Source organism: Vigna unguiculata, chromosome 11 (assembly GCF_004118075.2).
Source record: "Vigna unguiculata cultivar IT97K-499-35 chromosome 11, ASM411807v1, whole genome shotgun sequence".
NCBI lineage: Eukaryota > Viridiplantae > Streptophyta > Magnoliopsida > Fabales > Fabaceae > Vigna > Vigna unguiculata.
Window position 1 is genome coordinate 3,699,107 of NC_040289.1, and position 18,995 is coordinate 3,718,101.

General features: G+C 29.5%; 1 protein-coding gene across 1 annotated transcript; it reads right to left on the reverse strand.

The window, feature by feature from the left end:
* Positions 1 to 2,977: 2,977 nt before the first annotated feature.
* Positions 2,978 to 3,646, reverse strand: LOC114169453. Its single transcript, XM_028054607.1, has one exon. The coding sequence runs from the start codon at positions 3,644 to 3,646 to the stop codon at positions 2,978 to 2,980; it is 669 nt and encodes a 222-aa protein (XP_027910408.1).
* Between the last annotated feature and the right edge of the window lie 15,349 nt (positions 3,647 to 18,995).

The following is an 18,995-nucleotide window of genomic DNA, read 5'->3' on the forward strand; positions in this document are numbered from 1 at the left end:
TGGTGAGATTTTTTTAGAGAGAAGTCAGAGAGAATTTAGAGAACGGAATTTTAGAGAGATGATATTTTCTAAATAATGAAATTCTTTTATTAAATTTCTATTTATATATAAGCGGTTTATTATTAAAATAATAATAATAATAATAATAATAGGATCTCATTATTTTAAACACATTAACTCTTTTAATGTGATTTTCTAGGTTCTCACATTCTCCCAAACATCAAAAATTTTCGACCTCGAAAATTGACTTACCAGATAATATATGTGGATAAGATTGTCTCATATCCTTTTCTAACTCCCAGGCAGAGTCACATGTTCTCCTATTCTACACAACATTGACTAAAATGATGGTTCTCCCCTTAAGTTGTTTCATCTGGTGATCCTCTATTGCAACAGGTTGCACATCCACGGTGAGATCCTCTCTGATTGGCAAATCTTCCATTTCCAACACATGTGATGCATCAGGCACGTACTTTCTCAGTTGAGAAACATGGAATACGGAATGAAGATTAGTTAGTTGAGGGAGTAAGGCGATCTTATACGCCACTAGTCCAATTCTCTTCAGTACTTGATAGGAGCCAATGAATTTAGGAGAGAGTTTCCTCGAACGAATAGCTCTTCCCACACCAATAGTTGGAGTTACCCTCAAGAAAACATGGTCCCCTGCTGAAAACTCTAAAGGTTTCCTCCTTCGATTCGCATATGACTTTTGTCTGCTCAAGGAGGCTTGCATCTTGTCTCTTATTTTGGACACTTTCTCTGAGGTTTGCTTCAACAACTCCGGCCCCAACAACACTACTTCACCTTCCTGATTCTAGCATAACAAAGTTCTGCATCTCCTACCATAGAGAGCCTCATAAGGTGCCATACCGATACTTGCATGGTAGCTATTGTTGTACGTGAATTCTACTAGAGGCAATACTTCATCCCATCCTCCTAGATGGTCTAACACAAAAGTCCTCAGTAGATCCTCTAGTGATTGAACTGTCCTCTGAGATTGTCCATTAGTCTGATGATGGTAAGCAAAACTCATGGCCAATCTGCTGCCCAAAGCATTTTGTAAAGTTTGCCAAAATCTATAAGTAAATCTAGGGTCTCTGTCTGACACTATACTCGAAGGTATACCATGCAGCCTTACTACTTCTCTGATATACAACGACACCAATTTATCCATTGAAATTCTCAAGTTAACTGCTAGAAAGTGGGCACTTTTAGTCATCCGATCTACTATCACCCAAATAGCATCGTGATTCTGAACGGATCGTGGCAGGTGTGTGACAAAATTCATAGCAATGTTGTCCCAGTTCCAAGCTGGTATCTCCAACTGATGCAACATTCTCCCTAGTTTTTAATGTTCCACCTTCGCTTTCCGACAAGTGAAGTAGGAAGATATGAATTGAGCTACATCATGCCTCATTCCTGACCACCAAAAGGACTCTTTCAAGTCATGGTACATCTTAGTCATGTCGGGGTGCATGCTAAGGCGGCTCTTATGCCCTTCTTCAAGAATGATACGCTTCAACTCTGGTTCTCTAGTATGCAAACTCGGTTCTTAAATCTTAGTAACCCATCTACTCCCATCACAAAATCTTTAGCTTTTTCAAACCCGAGTAAATTCATTGTTTTCTGTATCTTAGAATCTGACAATTACTTTTTGTTTACTAACTTAAGAAAATCACTAGTTATAGTCAAGTACCTACAACTAATGACTTCCTCCCCCCAAAGACACATGTAACTGCATGTCTCTAAATTTCTCCAACAACTCGCCCTCCTTTATCATCATAGCAGAAGAATGCATTCTTTTACTACTTAACGCATCAGCCACCACATTGGCTTTCCCTGGATGATAAAGCAATTCAAAGTCATAGTCTTTTATGAATTCCATCCATCGTCGTTGCTGCATATTCAACTCTTTCTAATCAAATAGATACTTCAAACTCTTGTGGTCACTAAAAACTTGGAATTGTGCGCCGTACAAATAGTGTCGTCAAGTCTTTAGAGCAAACACCACTGCTACTAACTCTAAGTCATGAGTAGGATAGTTTTTCTCATGAACCTTCAACTACCTAGAAGCATAGGCAACCACTTTCTTTTCTTGCATTAGCACGTATCCCAATCCTTGAAGAGAAGTATCACAAAATACTTCAAAGGATTTACTAGTGTCAGGAATTATTAGCACTGGGGCACTTGTCAACTTTTGCTTCAACGTTTGAAAACTCTTCTCACTGTGGTTTGTCCAAGCAAACGGTTGATCCTTGCGGGTTAGCTGTGTTAACGGGGCTACTATTTTAGAGAATCCTTCACTAAATCTCCTGTAGTAACCTGCCAACCCCACAAAGCTTCTTATCTCCATGATAGATTTAGGGCGTTGCCATTGTAATACGACTTCCACTTTAGAAGGATCCACAGCGATACCAAGGGCCGATATTACATGCCCCAAGAATTGGACCTCTTTCTTCGAAAACTCATATTTAGACAGTTTAGCATATAACCTCTTTTCTTTCAAAATGCTCAGAACTGTTCTCAGATGTTCTACATGTTCTTCGTGAGTCTTAGAGTAGATCAAGATATCATCAATGAAGACCACCACAAACTTGTCAAGAAAAGGTCTGAAAATTTTGTTCATGAAATCCATAAACAGAGCAGGGCCACTCGTCACACAAAAAGGCATAACTACATATTCATAATGCCCGTATCTAGACCTGAAAGCCCTATTCTGCACATCATCAGACTTGACCAGAATTTGGTGATATCCCATTCTCAGGTCCATTTTAGAGAAAACAACAACCTCGTGCAACTGGTCCATTAAGTCATCTATCCTTGGCAACAAATATTTTTTCTTGATGGTTAATTTGTTCAGTTGCCTATAGTCCACGCATATTCGGAAACTATCGTCCTTCTTCTTTACTAGCAAAACTGGTGCTCCCCAAGCTGACACACTCAGTCTAATGAACTACTTTTCTAACAATTCCTCTATCTACTTCTTTAATTTTGCCAATTCTGCTAGAGCCATATGGTAGGGAGATATTGACACTGGTTCTGCTTCAGGCACCAAATCAATAAAAAACTCCACTTCCCTCTTCGGGGGCAATCCCAGCACATCCACGGGAAAAACATCAGGAAACTTCTCTACAACAGGTATCCTGGCACACACATCTCTTTCCTCAACCGACAGTTGAGTTAGAACAAGAAAACACTGAGACCCTTCTTTAACTTCTCTAGCAACTTGCTGTGAAGACAACAACTTCTCATCCTCAGGATTAGGAAACAACAACTTTCTCTCATTGCAATCTATAAGAATGTGGTTAGCAGATAACCAATCCATTCCTAAAATCACATCCAAGTCTTTCAAGGGTAAGCACACTAGGTTTACCTTGAACCGACGTCCCTCAACCACTATGGAGCATCTAGCACATAAGGTAGATGTCTTGACTAAGCCCGACGTTGGAGTGGATACAGTCATATCATACTGTAGCTCCTTCACTGGCAAACTCAACTCTTGGACTCTAGATTCTGACACAAAGGAATGTGTCGCTCTTGAATCGTATAGAACATAAAAACTCATACCAGCAATCACACATGAGCCAACTATAAGATTACCTGAACATGTTGCTTCCGCCCCTGACAAAGCATAAACTCTACCCATTGCCTGGGGTCTTTCATTTCCTTGCTTCTAAGGAGTCTGTGACTGGGCTATAGGACTGGAGACTGGGCCTCTAGCAGATGGACAGTCCCTGAAGAAGTGTCCCTCTTTACCACAACCATGGCATGTTCTCCTTCTAGCAAGCTGTGGGCAAGCACTTCTCAAGTGCAGTCCCCCACATTGAAAACACTATGATTTGAACGACTTAGGTGGTGGTTGTGTTGAGAATTTCCTATACCCCTTATGTGGTGGCCTAGAGTATGGCTTCTTCCTGTCCTCGTTTCTGACTCTAGGCCCAGATGGCCCTCCCGCTCCTTGTTGAGATGACTGTTGAGACTCAACCTCTGCCTTCAGCTTCTCCATAACTCGAGCTTTCTCTACTAGTGCCGGAAATTCCTTAATGGAGAGAGGAGCTATCATAAGCTTAAAATCTCCCCTCAATCCATTCTCAAATTTTTTGCACTGCATTCTTCATCGATGCAAAAATTGTCAAACCGGCCCAAATCTTTAAACTTCTCTGCATACTCTAACACTGACATGTTTCCTTGCAAGAGTTGCAAGAATTCTACCTCTTTTGCATATCTCACACTGTCAGGGAAATATTCTGCATAAAATTTCTTCTTGAATAAATCCCATGTGATGTCCTCTCTATTGTTTTCTAACATAATCTTCATACTGGACCACCAATGCACTACTTCTCCAACTAACAGATACTCTGCATAAGCCAGTCTATTTTCTGCAAGGCATCTCTTTGCATCAAAAATTCTCTCTAAGTCTTTAAGTCATTGGTCTGCCTCATCTGGACTAACCTTACCACTGAATCTGGGCGGGTGGTGCTGGAGAAAATCTTATAAACTCCACTCTTGAGATCTAGGAGGAGGGGCTCGTGAAGAACCAGCTGAGAATCGAGACTCTCCCAATTGCTGCAAGGCTTCTAGATGCCTCTGCTGAGTGGCTTCAACTGCCAATCTTGCAGATTCCATTTGTTGCATAGCCAAATTGTGTTGATTCACCATGTTTGCATTCTATTGTTGCATAGCTACAACCATGGTTCCAAAGCACTAACAAGATTGGGGTTATCCGCAGTTGGTGGCGGAGGTGGAGGCCTTGGTGCCATAGCTCTGTTCACACCGAGAAAGAAACCATCAGTTCAATCCACGAGTACAATCATAACACCTGGAACATCTACATAAAACACACAACGGAGACCAAGCAAGCTCACACTCACAAACCCTAAAGGAACTACTGCTCTGATACCAAAATGTAACATCTCATTTAATAGCTTTTAAACTACTAAATAAAGCATTATATAGTGATAGTCCAAAGTAGATAGTATGGAAGTTAAGTATAATCTTATACAGTCATCCAAAAACTGATTAATGATAATACTATATGTACAAGACCACTAGTAGAAGGGGAAGATAAATTCTAACTACTTACTACAAAACACACCTATCTACAAGACCTCTGGATACTACTGCTCAGTCCTACTATCAACACCACGTGAAATCTCTCCACCTGCAGCCTCCTCTACTCACACATTTAAGTGATCATTGCAAAGAATAAACTAAGGATAGACAACATAAAACACGTAGGGTAAGCTAAAAATGATTTAAAGAAGGTTAAATTAAAGTAAGAGCAAAGTAACAATCAATCATCACAATTTACCACAAGAACATTCCAACATCCTCATACACCAGTCAACTTTAGACTCAATTATCCGGATATATGCAATTAACATCGAACCTCTTGGTGGTTTGCACTAGTCTATGATTTCCAAACTCTGCAGAGTTTGGCCTTAAGGGGTTATCACCCAATCATCACACCAGGTAAGTCTCATTCGCGCCAAAGACTTGATCGAGTCTAGTGGCTAAGACCTCCTGTTAGTCCTCACGACATAACTCATTATACTCTACATGAGCCTTAATGGTTATTGGAACGTCAGGATACCAACCAAAACTGAGTCCTTATGTCCTTGCATACACTACCTCACCCACACTTAGAATTTCTCCACGAAACTCTTCCATATTTCGCATAAAATAGACCCTCATTCATCAAATCTTATCCAAGATACATCAATGCAATCATAAAAGTCATATTCAATCATTTAGTGCATGAAACATGTCAAAACAACAAACATATGAGACATGGTAATTCAGCGCTTGGCGTCCAGTTCCAATGCTAAGCGACATTTGTCTCGCAAATTTCACCGCTCAACCTCCGATCCAGCGCTAAGCCTTGGGATTTAATTTTCATTCCAGACCTGTAGAAGTCCTGGCGCTGGGGCACTGCTTGGCTGGCGCTCAGCGCCATTCTTCTCGCATTTTCAATGCTAGGCACCACTGTGTTGGCGGTCAACGCTGATCCTCTCGCATTTTTCAATGCTCAGCCTTGAATTTTGAGGCTCAGCTTCACACCAAAAAAACATCACAAATTTGGTTTTCTTGAGGAATTTGTTACCTGCTTTCATGACTATAATTGGCATGTCCTTTGCAGAGTTACTATGTTTTCAAATTAGTTTTTAATTGAGGAACCTTATGCCAATTAGAGTTATGACTCAAGTATTCATGCTTCTCAATTCAATCTCAATTCATACAATACATTCACATATCAGCATATATCAATACCAATAAATTCAAATTCTAACAGAAATAAAACAAGCAGTTCCAGTCATATACAATTACACTTCATTGAAGTCTTTCAGCACAATCAATTATTAGCTTCCCTTACCTGATTAACTCGCACAATCTATTGCCAAAAACCTAAATTCCCCTTTTTCTTCCGATGCTCACAAATCAACCTAGAATTATCAAAAACACGATCAAAGGATGTCACTAGAGCCACTAATCAACAAGGATTTTTACAAGGTATGCAAATCTCACATGTGATACAAGTACATCACATGCAGGGCTTTTCAAGAAAAGACCGAGAAAAGAGTAGAATTATAACTTACTCAATTCAAGGTTCTGATCGGACAAACTTGGAGATCTCGTCGCAGTGATCACTCTGGCGATCTCTGATTTCAAAAAGGATGAGAGAGTGGTGAGATTTTTTTAGAGAGAAGTCAGAGAGAATTTAGAGAACGGAATTTTAGAGAGATGGTATTTTCTAAATAATGAAATCCTTTTATGAAATTTCTATTTATATATAAGCGGTTTGTGATTAAAATAATAATAATAATAGGATCTCATTATTTTAAACACAGTCACTCTTTTAATGTGATTTTCTAGGTTCTCACAATAATAATATAATAAAAAGAACACATGTTAAATGATAGATATAATGGAAGTAAAAACAATAATAATTTTTAATTATATAAAAGAAAATTTTTAAACTATTAATTAATAACTTTTAATCTAGTAGTGCTTGTTTAGGATCGATAAAAATTAAAAGAAACTGATGAATTAAAAACGTATTAAATATCCAATTATATTAGTTTACTTATTTTTAATGTTCTTCATTTAGTAAATTTAAAATAAAAGGGAAATAAGATAAAAAAGTTAACCTTAATTATCTAACTTCTGCAAAAATAATAATAAATAAACCTTCTTTGGAAATTACTTTGAAAATATCGATGGTTATTCGAAACTTCTATTAATCGCTTTAAAATCACACCAGCAAGCAAACCTGAGATCAGTACAGAACCCCTCCCCCAGCTGAATCTCCTTTCCATCCACGTAAGTCAATTTTGGTTTTCCCAATTCTCTTTAAATTTCGAATTCTGGAACCTCTTTCTTCTTCTAAATCGAATCAGAGTCTCATTCTTACCCTATGTTTATGCATTCCAGTTCCTTAGGTCATGCTGTTGTGGTACCCTTCTGTGATGAGTGTCTCATTGCTAGTTGGTAATTGTTATAGGTAAGGGAAGCTAACCATTTTCTTAAATTTCATATAGAAATCATCTCTGATGACTTTGAATTGCATGATTGGGTATTGTATGGGTGCTTGAATTGTGTAATTGGGTGTGTGATTGAATTGTCCAAACTTTCTAGGCTTCTGCATGTGAGAACAGATTGGAAATCTGGTATTTTTGCCTAAGCAAGTAGCTCTCGCCTGAGCGAAAACACTAGAAACTCACCCATTGTCACTACGTGAATTGTCGCCTAGGCGAGCACGTTTCGCTTGAGCGAGAGGCAATCTCGCCTAAGTGAGACAGCTTAGCCTAAGCGATAATTCGCCCAGATTTTGGGTTGCTTTCTGTTTCGAGTCTCACTCAGGCGAGAATGATCCGCTTAAGCGAGAGAGCCCTTTCGTCTGGGCGAGATCTTCCAGCTTGAGCGAGAACCACTACAGCTGAGTGTTTATTTTCTTGTCTTTATGGATGAAGTTATGCTTGAATGTTAAAATGTGAAATTAGTTTATGATACGCTTGGATTATTGTGGTTGGCAACGTGTGTGGTGAAATTGCATGAATTTGGATTATGAGAAGACGTGGTTGAATTAGGATTTCAAGGGAAACTCTAAAGGGTATGTTTTAGCCTATGTAAGGACATAAGGACTCACTATTAGAGGTATCCTAAAACTCCAATAATCATTCACGCTCAGATAGAGCAGAATGGATTATGTCGTGATGAGTAGCAGGAGGTCATAGTCTTTGGACTTGATCAAGTCTTAGACGAGAAAGGGACTTACCCTGTGAGTGGTTGGGTGATAACCCCTTGAGGCCAAACTCTGCAGAGTTTGGGAATCATCATAGGTGCATGCCACCAAGAGGTCCAATGTCGCTTACATAATCTGGATATTGAGTCTAGAGTCATATATATGCTCTATTTTGCGATAATTTCAGTGAGTTCTAGTGAAAAAGAGAAAAATTGTATGATATTTATAATTGAGCTGCATGATTCTTTTAATTAAGTTAGCTTATCCTTCTTGCTTGTGTCTGTTCTCTTTGTGTGATTTCTCCTTTGCAATGATCATCAATTAATTGGTGTGAGCAAAGAAAGATACAGGCGAAGACACTCCCCTCTTGGATAGGAGTTGGACCCGTGGCATGGAATATCCCGTAGTAGATTTTGTTTCATGTTTTTTTTAAGAGTTGGATGTTTCGTTAACTCTTTTCTAGCATAGGCTGTAAATATAGTTGGTACTTACATAGTTATTTTGGATGACTATATTAATACACTATATTGCATATTTCTATTATCTGCTTTGCTTGATTATGATATAATATTTTTTTAGTAGCGTAAAAACTATTAAATGAGATGTTACATATTACACAAAAGTTTATTACAATATGTATTTTTAAAAATTAATTCAAAACAAAACAATCATAATTATGATATATTTAAATTATTTTATTTATTATAATATCAATCTTCAAATTTTTTATTACCAATTAATTTATAAGTATTAAATTAAATATATTTTTTAACTTTATTTTCACATGAGTTTGTAGAAAATTACAATTTTTTGATAAAATAATTTATTAGTAATAAATATATAAACCTATGAAATTAAAAAAAAATTATTAATAAGAATTCGTTCTTCAAAAAACATAATTTCATCCTTAATATGCAAAATTAGAAAAAGTATGATGAGAATTTAATATTTCGTGAAAAAAAAAATTGTATTTGAACAATAAAAAGGTCCGGTTTGGAAAAAAAAATCCTAATGATCTAGTAAGATAAATAAAGTTCAAAAGTAGTCTATAAAAGTCAAAAAAATCGAAAAGAGAATCGGTTTGAATTTAATCTTAAATACATGTTTTGTAAACATAATGAATTGATTTATCCTTATATTTTACCTTTTAATTAATGTCACGTATAATTACATTGTAGTTAATGAATTGTATTAATTATTATTAAATTCTTAATTATATTTTGATTTTATCATTAATTAATAAATTGTATTAATAAATGTCAATATGAGGTTTATTTATTTTATTTTTTTAATTTTTTTTACAAAAATTTTTTTTGTCCATGTTAGGTTTTTGGTGTGACACGTATCACATGGCAAATTAGTGTCACGTGTCAGTGTTAAGTGTTATGTTTTGATTTCAAGTTTAGTCTTTTTATACGTTTTTCTTTTAATATTTAATTTAGCCCAAAAATGTTTTCGAGATAGAACAATATTGTTTCTTTCTAAATTAAGACTACATTTACTATTTGTATAAAGATTAATCTTTTAACGAGTGAACAGCTTTAAGAAACCACAGAGTCACAAAGTTTAATTGAATTTAGGAGAACTAAGCCTCATTAATTCTCCATAAATTATAGTCCACAAAAAGTTAAATTATAAATTAAGAAAATGGAGAAAATATATTTCAAGTTATAACGAAAACAAATATTATGTCGTGTTTAAGATTGAAAAGATTGAATATATTGGTGAGATATTATCACAAGATTATTAGAAGGAGGGAGAATGATCATTATAACTAGCATATATAAAGACATTAGAATAGTTGAACTGATGATAGAACATTTTATTTTAAACAGAAGTTTTTCAAATAAAACAAAAGTTAAGGATAAAAGGAAATAAGAAGATAAATTTCTATATTATCTGGTGAATGAAACATTTGTGAGATTGAATGCTTGAGATTAAGAGTCAAAATATTTTATGTGAAAAAATTTAAATAATAAATAAAAATATTAAGAAAGAACAAAAATAATCAAATATGAATCTAAAATTTATTTTATTCATTGAAATTGATGAGACACTATTTGAACATAACTCCATAAAAAGAAAAAAAAAAGGTGTAATCTAAGATAGATTGTGATAGGAGGAAAATATCTTGGAAATATGTGTTGATTTTGTAAATATAAAATAAACAAAACAACTATACCAGAGAGAAAAAAAATTATATATACTAGCATAAACACATACGCTATTGCGCTTGTGTGTATGCATTTTTTAAATATGCGTGATATTATTTTAGTATGTGATAATATTGTAATATTATTAAGTTAATATATAAACTAAAATTATATTTATTAAAAATAAAGTGAAATATATAAGAACAGATGAAAGAATAATCATTGATAATTAAAGAAGAAGAGAAGAAGCAGAGATAGCCGATTTTATAAAAAGCTTGTAAAAGTAACTGTAAATTTTTAAAAATTTAATAAATTATTATATTTAAAGGGTAAAATTGGTATTTTGAAATGTGGATAAAAAAAATGAATCCCCTTTCTATATATATATATATATATATATATATATATATATATATATATATATATATATATATATATATTAGGTTACTTAAAAAATTAAAAACACTCTAGTAATTTAAACGAGAATGAGATGAGGACGAGATATGTATTGACATGGTTATGAGAACAAAGATGAGATGGGTATATACATATTCGTTTCGTCGTGATACCTAATTTAAAATACAATAGGTATAAAATTAAAAAAAGTCAAATTAGAAACTTATTTGAAGTTATTAGTTATATAAATTAAATTTAATAATTATAAAAAATAAATTACTTAGTATTAAAATTTTTAGTTTTGAAAAAAAGTTAGTAATATATGTCTAGTAAACAAAGAATAATGAATAAAAAGAATTAAGAAGGTTGATTTGAATTAATTTTGATAAATATATATTTATATTGTTAAAATTTAATTTAATTTTTCTAACTTATTACACAAAAGTTTATTACAATATGTATTTTTAAAATTAATTTAAAACAAAATATCATAATTATGATATATTTAAATTATTTTATTTATTATAATATAAATCTTCAATTTTTTTATTATCAATTAATTTATAAGTATTAAATTAAATATATTTTTTAACTTTATTTTCACTTGAGTTTGTAGAAAATTACAATTTTTTGATAAAATAATTTATTAGTAATAAATATATAAACCTATAAAATAAAAAAAAATTAATAAGAATTCGTTCTTCAAAAAACATAATTTCATCCTTAATATGCAAAATTAGAAAAAGTATGATGAGAATTTAATTTTTCGTAAAAAAAAAAATTGTATTTGAACAATAAAAAGGTCTAGTTTGGAAAAAAAAAATATCCTAATGATCCTGTAAGGTAAATAAAGTTCAAAAGTAGTCTATAAAAGTCAAAAAAATCGAAAAGAGAATTGGTTTGAATTTAGTCTTAAATACATGTTTTGTAAACATAATGAATTGATTTATCCTTATATTTTACCTTTTAATGTCACATATAATTAAATTGTAGTTAATGAATTGTATTAATTATTATTAAACTCTTGATTATATTTTATTTTTATCATTAATAAATGTCAATATGAGGTTTATTTATTTTATTTTTTTTAATTTCTTTTACAAAATTTTTTGTTTCCAATGTTAGTCTCTTGGTGTGACACGTGTCACATGGCTAGGTAGTGTCATGTGTCAGTCTTAAGTGTTATCATTTTAATTTCAAGTTTTGTCCTTATATACGTTTTTTTTAATATTTAATTGAGTCCAAAATGTTTTCAAGATAAAACAATATTGTGAAGTACAACACCAATATAATATATATATATATATATATATATATATATATATATATATATATATATTAGGTTACCTAATAAATTATAAGCACTCTAGTAATTTAAACGAGAATGAGATGAGAAAGAGATATATATTGACATGGTTATGAGAAAAAAGATGAGATGGGTATATACATATTTGTTTCGCCGTGATACCTAATTTAAGAAATTGAGTATTCTTGATATCTATACTTGTACCCAATCAATATAGGAAAATGAAAAAAATTGAAATAAATATATTTAACATTTATTAAATAAGAATTTTAATATATTATTATTACATAGACGTTATAAATATGGTATTTATAAAAGTATTAAAAAGATATTTTCTTTTATTAATTTATTAATTATAACGTGCGATGAATGCTATATATAAGTGACTCAGGTTGAGACTATGAAGGCATCAGAGAGAGAGAGAGAGAGAGAGTGAAGGAAAGAAAAGAAAATGAAGATGAAGAGCATGAGTTTGATGATGATGTTTGTGTTGGTTGTGGTTTCCATTGGAATGGAAAAAGAAGGTCCATTGAGAATGGCAGAAGGAGCATGCTCTGAGATTCTGTCTCACGGTGGGTGTGTAGTGAGTAAGTGTACCAGCGATTGCGTCGCCAGACATCCAGGGATGCACGGCAACGGAAAATGCGATAAAACATCATCGTGCGTTTGTACCTACTGGTGCACTCCTCCTAACTCTGATTAATTATATGTAACAATGGAATATTGATATCTAATAAAATTGCTCTTTCACTATTTTTTTTGTCTATCCATTCTTCTCATCTCTTATTTTATTTACATTTATTTCGTTTTTTTCTTCTCTTTTTGTATGGAACGTTTTATTTTATTTTTCATTGGATGTGATGTGTTACATTTTATGTCCTTGTTCTAGTATCATCTCATTTGTATCATGAAAATAAAATTGAATTAAATATATTTTTCACTTCTGAATTTGGGTATAAAATTTTGACATAAAATGTTATTACGAAACACATTTGAAATGTCAAATAAATTTAACAGAATTTGTTTAAAATAAATAAATTCACACATTTATAAAGACGAAAGACTAAATTAATCTAAAGTTGTAAATATTTAAAATGTTATCATAAAACGCGTTTGACAATTTGATTAAAAGTAGAGATGACAATTTGGTTAAAAGTAGGGATGACAACTGGACAGAACGGAGACAGAGTTTCACTATCCATACTCATATTATAAAGAAACATAATATTATCAAATATTCAATATTAAGGATGAAAATAAGGATGTATATTTAGAAATAAATTATAGTTATAACTGTATATATTTCAAATTAAGATACCAAATAAAATTTCATGAGAGACAAAACATTTATTAAATTTTCAAATGTTAGTATTACCTATTCCTCATTACTTAGTTGATAAAATTTAAAAATATTTTTAATAAAATATAAAAGGAAAAAAAATATTTAAATTAAAAAATATTTAATAAAATACAAATGAATTCCAATCTTACAACAAAGTTCAAAGGACTAGAGAAAACATTTAATCCAAATAAAATTCTACATCAAAGGTTTCGACTTTATTTATTTATTTATGGAACAAAGGGTTTTTCACTTTATTTGTTCATTTATAAATTAAATATGTTTTTTTGTCCATTAACTTTTAATGAAAATTGAAATTTTAGATGTTTACACAATTTAGCACATTAAAATGTTAAAATGAACTTAATATGTTAAAATGTTTAAAACGATAAATAAATTTAACAAAATTTACTTAAAAAAACTAAAGTCACATATTTCTTTAGATTAAAACTAAATTAATCATAAATATTAAAGAAAGAGACTAATTTCGATTCTTATCGAAAATTAAGGACTTAACATATTTAATTCTTTATTTATTTAGAAAAAACGTTATAACATATTTAATTCTTTATTTATTTAGAAAAAACGTTAAGAATAACTTTTGAAAAGGTGTTGAACTTTAATGTGTTTTTAAGATTTTAAATCTCTTTCTACATTAATGATTTCATAAATGAGTATTGCAATATATATATATATATATATATATATATATATATATATATATATATATATATATATATATATATAAATAATATGTGTTTTAATTTATTTTTTCAACTTAATAAAAAAATAAAATGAAATATTATATTGTTGTCTATACAGTGATAAACCATATGTATACATATCTGATAATTAAGAATAAAATTTTTAATTAAATTATTTTGAAATTATTTGTTAACATCCAATTTCGTCCGGCTAAATAAATAATAGAATAAATAATAATAATTTGTTTTTTTCAAAAAAAGGTCAAAAATAAAAAAATAAAAAAATAAATAATATAAAAAATAAATAATAATAAATAAATATTATTATTAAAAGAAATAAAAAATAATAATAATAATAACAGGATAATAATAATAATAATAAATAAATAAATAAATAAATAAAAAGAAAAAATCTTGTTTTAATCTTGTATGTATTTTCTTTTGAGGCTTTGTTTCTCTTTTAGCCCAAAATACTTTGTACACTCACACCGTTTTTTTCTTGCAACTAATGGTAGCCCAACATTTAATTTTCGCACCCCCACCTCTTTTTCCAGATGAGGAAAATATTAATATGTTTCTCAAGAATATCTTTTTTGTAATTATAATTAATCTGTCCTGATCACGTTTGATTTTGTGCTCTGATTTTATGACACTTTTTTTCCAGATAGAGAAAGTAGTAATATAACTCAAAACAATATCTCTTTTACTAATTAAAATTAATTTTGCTGATCACGTTTGATTTTGTGCTCTTTTTTTGTATATGATTTGATTCCCATTTTGTAATAAATTTTAAGACCAGTTCTTGCCTTTTAAAACTCGTTGTAATTAAGACAGACCTTTATCACGATATTACATTAGATTTATAATGTTGTGTATATAAACCCATCAGAAAAAAGAAGAAAGTATTTAATTTTTTCTCTCTCAAAAATTTCTAGAGCCCTCTCTCACTCTAAGCACACATTCTCTTTTAACCCTCGCACATAAAAAAAAACCCACTCACCATCAATCGCCACCCCCACGTGCTTCTTAGTTTCCAACGCAACTATTGTAAGTCTGATCTCCCGTTCAGGTTCGCAAAATTAATTTTTTATTGTGTCATGCAGTATTTCTCGATATGTGTTTTTTATCTTGGTTGAATTTGATGTTTTCACTATTTCTTTTGATATAAAAAAAATATTACTGTCATGCTTTTTGGGGTTCATTAGTTTTATAATTAAAGTTTTGTTGATTGCTTTGGGTTGTGAACATTGTTGCATGAATAAGCGAGAGATATCATGTTTTGACATTGTATGAATATGTTGTGCCATATTTTTTTCATGTTAAGGGTTGTAAAAAATTTTCATATTAAAATAATATGTTTAATCCTAAACATTATTTCCTAATCTTTTATTTATTTATTTTCCTAATGTTTTCATAAATTGTGGATATAAAATAGTCAAATTTTGTTGGGTATCAATGTTTTATTTCGAAAGTTTTTTTTAAAAGGAAATAATAACAAATAAATAATTTAAATACCCTTTTAACTTTTAAAATGTATAAATGCTCGTGTGACCGTTCGTGTCGACTTAGCACTTAATACCTTCGTTTTTCTATAAGATTACTAAAAAAATACAAAATTTTCAAATATTAAAAAAGAGTAATATCAACATCTATAAATTGTTTTCAAAAAGCTTTTTCATAAAGAATTACGTGACCCTGATTCTTCATTATGAATGGAGATACGTAGGAGCAAGGAGTAATCCTTGTTGGGCCCAAAAAACAAAAAAAATCTTTTTTGTTTCCTTTGTTTTTCTTTATCATCTTTGTCATCTTTTTATTTATTTATTAATTTATTAATTTAATTTAATTTAATTTAATTTATATTTTATTTATTCATTTATTTATTTATTTCTTTTATTTCTTTTTTTAAAAAATAAATATTTAAAGGACACCACATCAATTTATATTTTAATTAAAGGTACCGTCTTAGGATAGGCGTTGTAGGGTGATAACACCTACCTTCCCTACGCGTAATCTCTGCTCTCGTATACCTTGCTCTTGTTATGGTTTTCCATAGTTTCCTATAATAATTATTATAATAATTATGGTGGCGATTCCAAACTCTATTTTTAAGAAATTTAATTTGTTTTTTTGGTTCGTCATCCCGTCGCGATTTCGGTTGTGACAATTATGATAATATTTATTATATTTAAAACTTTCTTCTTTTATATATCTATCTATATATCTCTTTCTCTCTTCCTATATATATATATATATATATATATATATATATATATATATATATATAAAACTCGTTATAATACAATAAAATGAACACATGTTAAATGATAGATATAATTGAAGTAAAAACAATAATAAAATTTTAGTTATATAAAAGAAAATGTTTAAACTATTAATTAACAACTTTTAATCTAGGAGTGTGCTTGTTTAGGAACGATAAAAAGTAAAAGAAACTGATGAATAAAAACGTATTAAATATCTAATTATATTAGTTTACTTATTTTTAATGTTCTTCATTTAGTAAATTTAAAATAAACGGGAAATATGATAAAAAAGTTAACCTTAATTATCTAACTTCTGCGGAAACAATAAGAAATAAACCTTCTTTTAAAATTACTTTGAAAATATTGATGGTTATTCGAAACTTCTATTAATCATTTTTTCATATTTTAAATTGTTTTAATTGTTGGGAACTAAATTGGGTTTTAAAGTTAATTCTTGTAGGAGTTAGTTTCTGGTTTTTTCTTTTGTGATTACATTAATGAAAGGAATGAGATAAAGAACGGTATGTTGTTTTTATTAAATAAATCGTTTTTAGTTGCTAAATTTTAAAGAAAAATTAGTATTAGTTGATATCTTAAACTTCTGTACAGTTTGATTTATAAATTTTAAAAATAAATAAATATAGATTAAGAAGACTATATTTATTTTTTTATTTATTTTTGAATTCAAAAACTAAAATAAATCAAAATTAAAAAAAAAAAGATAAATTTCAACTTTTGCATTTTAGTACCCCTTATATAAAATAAAAGATTAATAAAATTATATTCATTTGTTTTGAAGATTTGTGGACTTAAATGAATGAAAATTTAAAATAAAAATAAATTTTAATTTTACATCCAAGTAACCTTAAATAAAATAAAAGAGTTAAATATATTTTTTATTTTTTTAATATGTAAAATATTTTGTCCTTAAGTTATGTAAAACATTTTCTATGTTATTCACGTGAGAAACCTTTCATACGTAATTTGTTGAGTATAATGTTTTATTTAATTTTCATAAAGTGGAGAAATGAATGTATATAATTTAATTTAGGAATGAACACACACAATATTTTAATATAGTTTAAAAACAAAAAATATATTAAACTGAAATATGTTTTGCATAATTTTTATAAAGTATATATAGATAAAATAAGTATTGTTTTTATCGAAAACTTGAGATATCCAGAAAACTCTCTAATGCAGTATTCAATTTTATTAAATATAAGAAAATAATATTTAAGAGAGAATGTATGTATTCTTTAGTGAAAATTTATGATTATTTATAGGATTTTTTAGACCATATGCGATAATAAAAGATTACATAATTTTGGTGAATATTGCGTGACTTGATTGGAATCAATGGGCCTATTTGAGTTGGTATATCCATTGGGCCAATATACTTATTTGGTTGGGTTTGCGCTCTTAGTGAATAGTAAAACTTTTTTGTGTGTAATGGAAGACTTAATGTTTTTTTTTTCACATATATAAATTAGTATATAAATAAAAATATTTCTTTTAATTTTAATATATTTTATATTTATTTTTGTCTACTTATAAGATAATATTGACATCCCAAATATATTTTCTAAAAATCCATCGTTAAAATTAGTTTAATAAAAATAATAATTTTTTTAAAATAATTTAAAAATAAAAATTATATTTAATCCTATAAAAAATGTATTATTAAGTGTAACCAAAACATCTGACTTTAACCTACCATTTCCCATGCATCAAAATTTGACGATAAACAATAAAATAAGATCGTGGAAGAAGTTAAAAGAACCTCACTAATGATCTCGCAATTTTCAACGTATAGATATTATGTGAATCAATTAACAAAGCAGATTGTTAAACGTATAATTAATGATATTTAATTTATTATTTTTATATTGAAAGTTAAAATAATTAATTTTATTAATTAAAATAATATAAATTTATATAACAGATTTTATAAAAAACAAAAGTGTCTCTTTATAATTTTTAAACAATATTTTTGCCACAAAATTGATATTTTGAAATTTTTAAGGCCTCTACTACAATGCAAGAAAAAAATGTCTCTGACACATTTGAAGAGTTTCTTAGTGGAAGCTTGAAACATTTGAAAGGTAAAGTCTTTAATTCTTGCAAAAAGAAATAAAAATCACTTCAAAATTTATAGTCTTTTTGAAATTCTTCTCTAATGAAAAATATTGCACTTTCGTATGAAATTTTTTCCTTTTCTTCATAATATCTTTTGTCACCCCTTCAAATTAATTTTCTTTTCTTTGTTTAATTACTTTTTAATTTTTAGCAATATTAAAATATAGTTATTTTATTATATAATTATTTTTTTTAACTTTTTATAGGTGTGCATAAAATAAATTATTAATTAGAGTTGTATATCACTTATGAACATTTTTGTCCTTCAAATAAAATAAAATTATTTTTATGATGATTAGGTCAAGATTCATTTAATATTGCAATTAACTATATACTTTTGTAAAATTGAAAGACATTAATTATCCTTAACCTAAGTATTCCTGGACACGGATTAGCAGAACCATTAATAAACACATTGAATGTATTATGAAATACTTCTTCAAGACTTTGAT

What these genes read in the sequence shown, in the direction of transcription:
- LOC114169453 (XM_028054607.1), bottom strand. Translation starts at nt 3,646, where the DNA reads ATGGGTAGAGTTTATGCTTTGTCAGGGGCGGAAGCAACATGTTCAGGT.